This window comes from Syngnathus acus, chromosome 9, assembly GCF_901709675.1.
Source record: "Syngnathus acus chromosome 9, fSynAcu1.2, whole genome shotgun sequence".
NCBI lineage: Eukaryota > Metazoa > Chordata > Actinopteri > Syngnathiformes > Syngnathidae > Syngnathus > Syngnathus acus.
This window is the reverse complement of record NC_051094.1, coordinates 14,551,298-14,563,412: the sequence shown is the minus strand read 5'-3', so window position 1 is coordinate 14,563,412 and position 12,115 is coordinate 14,551,298. Positions and strand designations below refer to the sequence as shown.

General features: G+C 39.0%; 1 protein-coding gene across 7 annotated transcripts in view; it reads left to right on the top strand.

Annotated features, from left to right (window-relative positions):
- The first annotated feature begins 3,871 nt into the window (after positions 1-3,871).
- Positions 3,872-12,115, top strand: part of LOC119127722 (citron rho-interacting kinase) — a 32,889-nt gene continuing 24,645 nt past the window's right edge. For 4 of the 7 annotated variants that reach the window (XM_037259793.1, XM_037259791.1, XM_037259792.1 and 1 more), the window contains exons 1-4: positions 3,873-4,156; positions 8,914-9,006; positions 9,519-9,662; positions 9,805-9,924. In XM_037259793.1, the coding sequence (XP_037115688.1) occupies positions 8,998-9,006; positions 9,519-9,662; positions 9,805-9,924 (273 nt within the window). In that variant the 5' untranslated portion in view covers positions 3,873-4,156; positions 8,914-8,997. Of the gene's footprint in view, positions 4,157-8,913; positions 9,007-9,518; positions 9,663-9,804; positions 9,925-12,115 lie in introns of all 7 variants that reach the window. The other 3 variants (XM_037259788.1, XM_037259789.1, XM_037259787.1) reach the window with 1 other exon arrangement.

The following is a 12,115-nucleotide window of genomic DNA, read 5'->3' as shown; positions in this document are numbered from 1 at the left end:
AAAAAGAAAACAAGTCACATGGAGCAGGGTCAGCTGAGTAGGGATGTTATTTGGCCATGTTGTTCTAATCATCATTCAGGAGCCTTGGCACCATTTTTGCACAGACTTTCTAATCTTCCGTGATAATCTTCCAAACACTGTCCTTTCTTAGTATGTCCAGCTGACTTGCAGTCATTCGAACAGTCAACTGACGATAATCACGCGCAATCTGCGTTCCCCGTTCGACATTCATTTTAGTCCTGCTCGTTGAGGGTCTCCCATTCCAGGAGTCATCTTCCACCTCCTCGCATGATGGGTTATCTTCATACATTTCAAGTGCTTTTGACAGTTTTCCCCAAACAGACTAAAAATGTCAGGTTTGTCCGTTACTCTGTGTTCATCGTCCGTTTCTCAGTGCTCATCTTTAAAAACGAAACATAAGCAATGAGTTGTATACAAAAGCTTTTAAAAAATGTAAAGTGTGTACAAATACTCTGAGTTTAAAGTTACACACTCCAAAGATTTCACATTACATGATAACACAATTTGCTAATCCCATTAATGCCCATAGCTCATACAGCACGCACAGTCCCGTTACTTTTCAGACGACCCCGGCTTTGCATATCAGGTCATTTTGAAACTTTGTCGTCAAACATACTTCTTTTTAGGCTTCTGCAAAAATAGGAAATATTGGCCTCACTTTTGGAAGGAAGTTTCGGTTGTGATTTGATGAAGAATATGCTATTGTGACAGGTCCTTAAAAATATACAAGTCAACATAATGGCTGCTAAATTTATTGACAGAAAAGTGATAAAAGCACCAATAGCAGTGTGTGTGGGTGTGTGGATGAAGGGGTAGGGATGAGGTCAGAATGTGGTGGGTTAGCACTGTTGAATGATTACAAACAAAGCCTTTTGAGCTGATGAAGATCCCACAAAAGAAGTGGGTCACTGCCTGCTGGTCTCCCGTGGGGGGATAGACACAGAATGGGTGATTTCCTCTGAGCTCATCTAACGCACACATTATACTCATTAGTTTAATGCTTGATGTGCTATGTAGATTAAAGTAAAGGAGAGAGATGTCAACAAAAACAATGTTGATTGCACTTTATCTCGAGCAGATCTATATCAACAATTGAAAAAAAAGGGCAAATACATACACACTATATTTGATGTCAAGAAAAAATATGTCTCTATATAAAATGTGATCTTACTAAGTCACAACAATAGACAAAAACAGCCTGCTTCACACAAAACAAAAGTTGGTTTAGGACTGGACGGTTTGCTGTCTGAACAATTATTATTTTTCGATGCAGTGGCATGACCCATCTGAAGCGCTTATCCTCACAAGGGTCGCAGGCGCGCTGGAGCCTATCTCAGCTGACTTTGGGCTGTAGGCGGGGGGCACTCTGAACCCGTTGCCAGCAGAACGCAGGGCACACAGAGACAAACAACCATCCGCGCTCACGCTCACACCTACGGGCAATTTTGCAGTGCTCAATGCATGTTTTTGGAATCTGGGAGGAAACCGGGGGAAATCCACAAACATGGAAATGTCAGGAGTGGATTGGGGTGACCAAATGCAGCTTGGACCAGGGTTTATTGAAGGGACGGGGGGTGGGACAAAGACACAGGCTCATGGACAGCGGACAGAAAACAGAAGTCCACTGGAACAGATAAAGGACACTGGTTCTGACCGTGAGCCCCCACATGAGACCAGTGGGAATAGACGAGCAGGACAGGACCAACAGGCGAAGACACAGACGGGACGCAACAGTAGACATCGACAGGGGGAAACACACGGGCAGGGTTTAAATGCACAAGTTAACAAGAGAGAGCAGGTGACAGGAAACCCCACAACTTGCTAACTCCACACAGAAAGGCCGGAGCCAGAATCAAATCCGCAACCCCTGCACTGTGAGGCGGCGAACCAGCCTTGGCATGACCACGTAAAATGAATTCATACCAGACATCCCAGGAATATTACAGGTTTTTTTTGTTTTTTTTAACAGAAATGGCCCCAAATTTTGTTCAGTTGAGATTCTTGTTGCCAAATGTGGATGGAAAATGAACGTGTATAATTCCAGTCCAGTTCAGATATTTTTCTTGCCATTGCCATTATACTGTGCACTGTCAGATCTCATCACATAGAGTGTGCTCCTTCAAAAAGAAAACTGCCTTAATAACGGTACAGATTGTAGTGTTGATGTTTACATTAATACATTAGTAAAAAGAAATGCTCACAGTATTTTTCACAAAGTGCCTGAGGAGCTTCCTGTTTGTGTTTGCAGCTTGTTTGCAATATCAAAATACTTTTGTAACAATCACTTTGTGTGACCGATAGTCATTGAGCAGCAAAAAGGTCCCACAAAACATAGAGCAGTGTTCCACTGCTTTGTGCTTATGGAACAATAAGGCCCTAAAAATAATAAAAACGCTATTCCTTTTTGGGGGTCTGTTTTATGACAGAAGGCCCCTTACAACTGATTGTCCAACAAAGCAAAACAATGCAACATATCGGTATGTTAGTGTCTTACCCTAAGGTGGCAGTGTTTCCATATTAGTAATTTTGGTAGATACAATTTTGTTGGGTGCGACGCTGCAGAGCATTTTAATAAAAATACAATATGTATCATATTTGCCAAAACTGAGAGCGTTAATAGCTAACATTAAAAAATTGAAGGTTCCCAATGAACACCATCACCCAAATTATTAATCGAGAAAAACCAGTGTAGTAGGATTTTTTATTAACACACTCAACACAGTTTAATGAAATAGGGTAAATCAAACTATCAAAATGAATAAATTGATTCATAACAGAAAAAAATGAAAGCACTTAATGTATGCTTATTTTTTCTAAACTCTAAATAATTGAAATAAAAATAAAGCATCAAATCTATCTGACAAATACAACCGTTAAAAGGAGATGACGGGAGCAGGACTGTTCAGCTACAGTAGAGCACCCCTCTTGTCCATCTCTTTGAAGGTGACCTCACTTTGGTTTATTTGTATCTCTTTCTCAATGTATTAAATTGTCATTTTAATAACTGTTTTTCATTTATATGCAATTTTCATATGCTGCTCTATGTCATATTTTGCTTCTGCATACTGTATTAGTTTGTAATTACCAAGCAAAATTATTCCTCATTTGTAAACTTAACATTTTATATAATTGCTTAAATGAAAATATCTCCTTTACAGCTCCCAATAGGGAACTTTCCGGGTTTTGTTGATTATGGCGTCGCCGTGTGGACATAAGTGGCAGTGTTTTTCTTGAAGTCGACCGAATTTGCATGAATGCCGGCACGCAGTGTCGTGAAAACCTGCTCTCGCTTGCCTGCAGTTGGACTGAATCACATTTCTCTTTCCAGTGGCTGTGTGAAGGGTGAATAGTGATGAGGTGATGAATTTAATTTTGGTTTCATACCATATTCGCCCACCCCCAATATGTAGAAATTGGAGGTAATAATAAAATCAAATTCTTTGGTTTTATTTAGAAATTCTGAAAAAATATGTATTTTATTTAATAGAACAAATACTGTCAAAATATTGCATTATTATATTACAGAAGTTTATTGAATAGCTTCCATAAATTACGTTTTACTGGCAGGAGTGATTCAGCAAAATACCATTCCAAAAAAAATGCAATAACTGGATGTAAATTTACAGTACTATCACACTGAGATGCGGTAACAAATCCAATTTTCTACAGTAGTTTGCAACTCATGGTAGCTTGCGGCTCACTCAGTTTCAAACTGCAACATGAATATGAAATCATATTCATGTACTGTATGCGGCTTGAAACTCTGAGTGACGGGTGCTGCAGCATGGAGAGCAACCAAGTTGTGTGACAGGAGGAGGTGGGAACGGGTGAGCTAGTTGACAGGAGAGAGAGTGCGATCCACCTCTGTGATCACGGATCTGCTGCATTTCTCTACAATGCACCCCCCCCCCCCCTCCTCTATATCTCTCTGAAAACGGCGCTCACCAGTGGAGCTCACTCTCTCCTCTCATCCTCTCTCCTCAGTGAGGATGTCATCCACAAATTTGATGACCCAGCAAAGCTTTCAGTCTAGCTGGTGGCTTCTGACAGAGACCCCACATGATCGGGTGTACCGGACAAGGAGGTACCGTGTTTAAGGAGCACCGGGGAAAAGATTTCAGCTGCAGCATTCCAAGTAAGTGCTGTGCTGTTTTGCTTAAAATAGACAGCTGAAAAGAAAATTCATGTTCATTGAATTCAGCTGCAGAGCATTGTCTTGTTTACCAACCCAGCATGCCGTATCTATTGCCTGATGGATGGAATGACTGACACCACTGTTTATTGATCACTTAGTGCTGCATCAGCCCTGTTGTTTGAAGAGCGTGCTCTCCTTTTTGGTCACGACTGAGATGTGCTTCTTAGCTCACTGCTCAGCTTACTGTTGCGTGCACGTACACAGATTGAAATCACTCCCGGAGGCGGCATTTAGACTGCCTCCACTCTGTCAGTTGGATCTCAAATTACACCCAACAATGAGAAGACGGTAGAAGTTTTGACAGGAGGTGAGAATGGAATCTGTTTGTCACACAGCAAGATTCCAAATAAGTAATTATGTACAGTTATTCAGTTGGCTTTGCAAAGTCTGCAAAGTGACAAGCTGAAGACTGCTGTTGGAGGAAAGTATCTCTATGGTAACAGTGGGATTGCAAAGGGTAGTGGAGATCGAGCTTGCTGCTTCTCTGATGCTTATTCAGCATGATTACAAATCAGTACCTTTTCATTCTGAGTGAAAAATTTTGTGTGGGAAAGTGACATGTGTCGATATAATGATGAGATCTTACCGTACGTTCACACATAGAGTTTCTGAATTTTATTTAAAACACGTTTATTTGATTGTGTATTGTTTCGATTATTCCATTCCATGTTAATGGTATGAGAGATTTACTCCCGCGAGATGAAGGAGAAAGGTAGCATGTTCTTTGATATTTTCTCCAGTGTGTATGGTAGAAACCGGCGCTTGTCCCATTTTCCATTGGATCTGCTGGGTCTTTTTTAATTATGTACTTTGAAGTGAATGCTGAATAGATAGATAGGTAGAGAGATAGGTACTCTATTGATTCCCGGGGATAAATTCAGGAATAGTGGTTCTTTATCTCTGCAGAAAAAGTGTTTGGTCAGTGTAGTTATTCAAAAACTAAAAACGCGCACACACACATACACGCACATACACACACGCTCGCTCGCACACACGCACACACACATCAGTCAAGCAAACAACCATAGATTAGAAAACTCGTAATGTGAGATAATTCATTTCTCCTGTCTTGCTATTTGAGTATGCCATGCCATTAACACTGACTGGATCACATCGAATGGATATGAAACAAGTCTATAAAAGTCTCCACTTGCAGGTTTTTGTGATACCCATCATATGTGACGTTGGCACTCTGAGGGCATCGAATCAATCACAACTGACTGTTCCGGGTGTCTTAAAAAATGTTTTAGCTCTCATTTGACCAGGCTTCTCGATTCAAGCGTGATAACCTGAGTGCTGATGTGGAAAACCAACGATTAATTCTACAAGTTCAAGGCAGAACCCAAAAAAATGCAATAACTGATATCACTCTTTTGGGATACAAAACAACTACTAGATGCGTTGCGGAGAGGCCTCTGCCTGGCAAAAGAAGTTGTTTGGGTCAGGGGTAGGCAACTCCAAATTAAACTCAACGAAACTCAAATGTTCGGCTCATCGGCTAGCTTGATGATGACCTTGATCATTTGGAACAAGTGTGTTAAGGAGGATAACTTTTGGATCGGAGTTGCCTACCCTCGTTTTGGGTGGATTTTACCTTTGTCAATATTCCATCAATTCAGTTATTGTTGTTGTGGTTTATAAAAAGGTCAACTGTGGCTGTGATGTTGTTTTCATCTCGAGGTGTCATAATTACTTGATCAAATGAATCAAAAACTATTCTGATAATTAATTCGTCGTTTAGGGCCACTGCCCAACTATTTAGTAAAAATGCTCAAATTTCAGCCTCTCAGAAGTAAATATTATCTGATTTATGAAATCCTCATGATAACAGGCAAATGATCGTTGATGTTCAATAAAAACGATACATTAATAAACACCTGCTTGTACTTTGGAAAACAATAATAAAAAACAATAATAATAAAAATATATTCTGATATGTTATTGACCTAAGCAAGCAGTAACTGAATCATTATCAATCTATGGCTAAAAATTAAAAAGAAGAGGGTGTGCACATTTGTGCAACCACATTATCTCACTTGTTTTTACTTCCCTTTTTTAAAAATGGCATTGTAAAGGTTAGAGGTTATGTTGGTGGTGGATAAAGTTTTGAAATGATTTATCTTGGTCTTATATAAAAAAAAAACTGGCATTTGATGAGGCGTTTGTTAGATTTTTTATATCCACCTGTGGCCATAATGAGAGCATGGTAATTCGGGCGTGGTAATTGGTTTGCATATAATAGGAGTGAAAATAATGTCCGTGTCAGATCTTCCCTAACTAAAAGGTATGTGCAGAGGGCGAAGTGAAAGATCAAACTTGAGTATCCAGCAGGGGGGCTGTTTGCACAGCCTTTGGCATCCATCAGTGCAAACTACAGAGTATTCTCCGATCGACTGTTGCCTTTACAGCCCAAACAGAAACACAGGACTTGAGCCACACAGCAGAATGGGATGTAACCCTTTTCCACTTTCCTCCTCCTCGCCACTGCTGACTCACACGCCAACACATTATTCAACCCACCAAAAAGACCTCCTCATCAGCAGCTATGGTGAATGTTTTTGTTCAGTTGTTGATGGGATCTCATAAACAAACTGAGGAACCTTTTATGTGCTGCAGTTACATCACCTGCATATACAGTCAAGTAACTCTATCTAGTCTTTTTGCAACAAGCCTAGGCCACAGTCAAGCCCAAAATTATTTGTATTGTTAGGGTATGAATATTATTGGGCTTGAATGTATATTACATAAAAACAATCAAGACGAATGGGATCTATGGGCCTTTGGTCCCAGTCACAAAGGCAAACCTAAAATCTCACGATTGTTTGAACCATCATCCATTAGCAATTTAATTTCTTTCTTCTTGGAAGTGTTATGTAATGAAAAACACATCTTAATCTATTAGTTAAAGAGGGATTGTCCCCATTATACCAAGACGACTGCATTTCAATTGCCCTTCTACAGTACATCGTTATGGGAAGAAAGTTAACCTGCAGCTGAAAAGGTTCTTTAGTGTTAGTCAAGATGTTTAGCAGCGGTGAATGTATGCTTTTCTGTTGCACATCATACATCTTTAGCACGTTTTGTGAGAGTATTACTGATCACCAATTCATTCTACAAAGTGCATCTAGTCTTTTGTTTTGACACAGAGGCCACTAACTGTGATCTTCTGGACTGCATGTTGTTTATCTCCTGCTGGTCACAGACGGCGCACAGAAGACTGAACACATGCACTCAAAGAACACAGTCAAAAACAGATACATTGCTTTGGAACAGCCAGCAACAGCAAGGACAAATGTGTCAGTCCATTTCTACAATGTCTTTGTACTTTCTCTAAGACTGAGATGAGCATGTTGCTGTTGGGAGAAGTGGGTGGAGAGCGTGTGCTTATAATATTCTGTTCATCATTCCTCTGCCTTGCTCTTGATAACGCATCCTGCTAAATATATCCAGCGGTGGTATAAAACGCTGTTTTGTCAACATGAGCAACCTATTCCTAGCCTTTCTGAGCTAAAAATAGGAACTTGTTTGTTTTGCCAACTCAATAGGGATCTCTTACAGAACACCAAGCATCACTTACCAATGTGAACAACTTCACTGATGTAATTATTTTAAATATGTCTTAAAGCTAATAAATGAATCCATAGGAAATACTTTATTTTCTTAAATATTTTTTTAGGAGGTGTCAGTGCTGAATAGTGAATATGTTGTTAGGGACATAAATAGTCAATTGTAACATGTTTTTCAATCAGCAAATCACATACACTATTCATTGCAAAAGTGCTCAAAATCTCTCTCATGGACTCTACTTTGTGCAGCAGTTTGGATTTTGTCTGTGTTTCGACTGGGTCGTCCCAAAATGTTAATAATCTTCTGGTGAAGCAATTCTCTTCAAAACAATATATATGAAAATATCCTTTGAATTTGCTTAATTTGAGCATCGGTTGCATGTGATTAAAATGTGTCACTCTTGCAGAAGATGATCAACGGGCGGCCAGCTGGCCGAATCCAAACCGTCCAATCTGGCCCACAACTGGATATTATAATTATGAGAGAAAAAACAGCATCACCTGAAACTATAAAGGGGGGGCACTTTGAAGTGCCAGTGTGACACTGACCAGTGTGAAGCTTTGGTCTCAAATTGGTTCTCACTTGAATCAGTGTACTTGAAAAATTAGTGAACAGTTTGAGCCATAAATGACAGCAAATTCAGATTCCTTACAAAGACTTTTTCATGCAAACAACAAACTGCATGCTGTCTAACTTAAATCATTAAATCAACCCTTTTTCATTTGCTATGCATTAACCAGGGCAAGATTGGGATTTTGATGGCATGGGACCTTTAAATGAATTGTCTTGATACCAAAATAATTCTTTGGTTATGTAATGGTCAATACACCAGTGGAAGTTCAAAATGCTTTTTTGCAAAAAAAAAAAAAAGCTTTTTGCTAAAAGATTTTATTGCTAAAATCTAATCCACTTTATCGGTGATTGGTAATCTACAGGTTGCCAGTTTGTTTCATTTTATAAATTTATTTCAAACTCTATTTGATATAAACAAATAAATAAATAAATAAATAAATAAAACTTTTTCTTGGTCTTGTCTATTCAGAATAGCCTTGCATTTTAACAGGCTTTTGTAGTCTTGGTTACTGATTGCCAGTGTTTGTTCTTTTGTGTCTCATCTTTCTCTCCATCAGAGCAGTGACAACAACTACTGGGTCTCCATAACAACACCCCCTTTGGGACCATCTCTAAACAAAACCATCAGAACTACTGGACACATGTCACAGGTATAGTTTCTTTGCTTGATGTTTCAGAGAACAAAACTCTCCAGTTATACAAAATCTTTCTATAATAACCAGAAAAATTAATGGACCGGCCGTTTTGGAAATTCCCGTTATCTGTATACTCTATGATTGTATGACTTCATAACTGTTAGCATATGGACAACCAAAACAAGTAAACAATAAAATGGTCAAAATGCATACTTTTACATCTTACCACAAATGTGCTTTCCAAAGTTAGACATGGAGCTTTTGTAGGCTGAAATTTCTATTTTTGGGCAGACATAGACAACAGCGACAGAGAGCAAAACTGCCATATTTCATACACTTAAATGTAGCCGTTGCTTATTGTCCCTATAGCTAATGTAATCTTTGGAATAGCTGTCTCTTATAATGTTAGTATTCTGTAGCTATCAACCTGTAGGAGCCAAAATCATTAAATGCTCCACGTTTCAATCAAAATGCATGAAATGTAACTCTCATGGTAGATTATTTGGGTGTCCTTTTCTTATTTTCAGGTTGAGCAGGAAATCTTACTTGTTCAAAGGAAGATGTCTGACCTTGAGTCAGTACTGCAGCAGAAGGACATTGAGTTGAAGGCCTCAGAGACTCAAAGGACTATCCTAGAACAGGACCTGGCCACCTACATTACGGAATGCAGTGTATGTAGATAAAATGTCACTGTATAAACTCTCTCTGCATGAGTGTACATGTACAGTAGTTTTTGATAATGAGTGTAGGTCAACATCTATTGATTTTGTTTACATCTATAAGTCCATCTTCATTAGTGTGTCTCACTTTCAGAGTCTAAAGCGTAGTTTGGAACAAGCTCGAATGGAGGTGACACAGGAGGATGACAAAGCATTACAGCTCCTCCATGACATCCGTGAGCAGAGTAACAAGCTTCAGGAAATCAAAGAACAGGTCAGATATTATCCAGTCAATGTTTATACTATTGTGGGTTTTAAATGAAGTACAGTCCAGAAGCATTTAGAGGTTTTAGGAATTGACCTTTAGAAGCACCTTCTCAGTACATTTGAAATAAAATTAAAGACTGCAAATTCAGATTTCGCAATATTACGTCATTTACCATTTTAGAGTTATGTACAGCCATTTTATGCAGATTAACTCCATTTCCAGGGAATTATTTAGAAAATGTGCCTATGGTTGTCAGACGTCTGGAGTTCACAGAGACCAAATTCTGAATTTTATCTGCAGGCATCTTAAATTGCTGCTGATTTGTGGGTCATTATTGTCCAATGATTTGGGATCCAGGCAAGACGACCGAATTGATATGACTGTTGAAACAGAACATTAACTCAAATTAACTGACTGCAGTACTTTTTTCAACTGCTTACATAAGTATTTATGCTTGGGCCACTCAGTGTGCAAATCATTAGAACATTACTGTGTGATACACATTAATATTCGTGAGGCTTCTAATTATCAAAATTAAATGTCTTCAGTACGTGTCATGTACGTTGACAGGTTTATGTATATCTACGGATGAGAGCAGAAATTTAGTTGGCATACTGACAATATAAGGGTATAATAAAATCCCTACTTTTTTAAGGGTCAACAGTTTTAGAAATAGCAGCCTTTTTTCATCCAGCTCGACAGCACTGCACCGAATACATTGTGCAGCGGTTGCCATGGTGATGAGAGCCCTATACCGACGAGTGAAGAGAGCTCTGATGCAGTGGGCAGGCCGGTCGTGATGAGATGCTGGGTTTTAGTTCATACTTTTTCAGAAACATCATTTTCAACCACTTCTTCATCCTTATATCAGCCAAGATATTCAGATTTGACTGACAAAGTGTGTCTCACATTTAATCTGTTGTGCTAGGCATATACCACTGCACCACATTCAAGTGAAGCTTTGTCAGTATTAGCAACATTTGCATTTTTTTATACTACTGTTGACACATTTACCTGGAGTCGTGTCATGCTTACAAATGACTAATTTTTAGAATTTGTGGACGATCAAAAGATGCTAATATACCGAATAAGATGTCTAACCAACACTGTTGAATATAAAAGTCAAGTATCACTTCTCATACTAATGTCAAAATTTAAATTGGAAGTTAACCCCCAAATTTTCTTTGTAATAATATGTTCTGTGCAGCCCAACTAGTCGGAACAGAATGCTCTGGTTAATGTTTTGTCTGTGGAATATGAATTAAAGAGGCCAACTCCACCACTTTTTATCCATCTCAGGGGGCCGCCATTTTGCCTCTTGCTGTCAACTAAAAATGACATCACAGTTGTCAGGTCACAACCAATCACAGCTCATCATTTCTCCGCGGCTGAGCCGTGATTGGTTGTGACCTGAACCCTGGCAACTGCGATGTCATTTTCAGTCGACAGTAAGTCGCAAGATGGCCGCCCCCGAGATGGAAATTCCACAAACATATATTAATCAGAATGCCGTGTTTATACTAATGGGGGCACATACAACATATTATCCATCCATTCATTTCCGGAACCGCTTAAACTAACTTAAATGTCTTTGCCAGTTCAAGAGAAGAAGAGAAGATGTGAGCAAACGTTACAGACTCCTAAGCTGCAAGTAATCTAAAACGTACTCCACATGGTGGTGTCATATCATCAGCAAAACTGTGACTGAATAAAATGGAATGTTAGAACAAACCCTCTTTAAACAAACAATAATTTGTATTCAAATATATGACTCAACCTTTCTGTTCACTCAAGTGCTACTTTGCATCGTGTACCCATTAGGGACTCTTAGACTGCAATTCACACCTGCTAAATTCAGCGTCTCATCTTGAAAAGCAACTGTCTCCCACGCATGTCATTTGACAGCAGTGTTTGGCATTTTCATGCAAAATCCATGCAGTATTGCATCAACAAATAGTGAGGATAGATTTATTGCAAAAAAAAAAATGCAGTGTTCACTGAAGCCACTAATATCTGTAACATGAAAGACAGACATTGTTTTATTCTAAGTTTAGCAGGTCCATCATGTGTGAATAGATTTGTTTTTATTGTAATAGTACGCGCAAGTGTAGTTTGTCAAATACCGTTACTTAAGATGCATTAACAGAAAAAAGTGTGAAGACAGAAAGACAACATGTATCCCCAAATATAAGCTGGC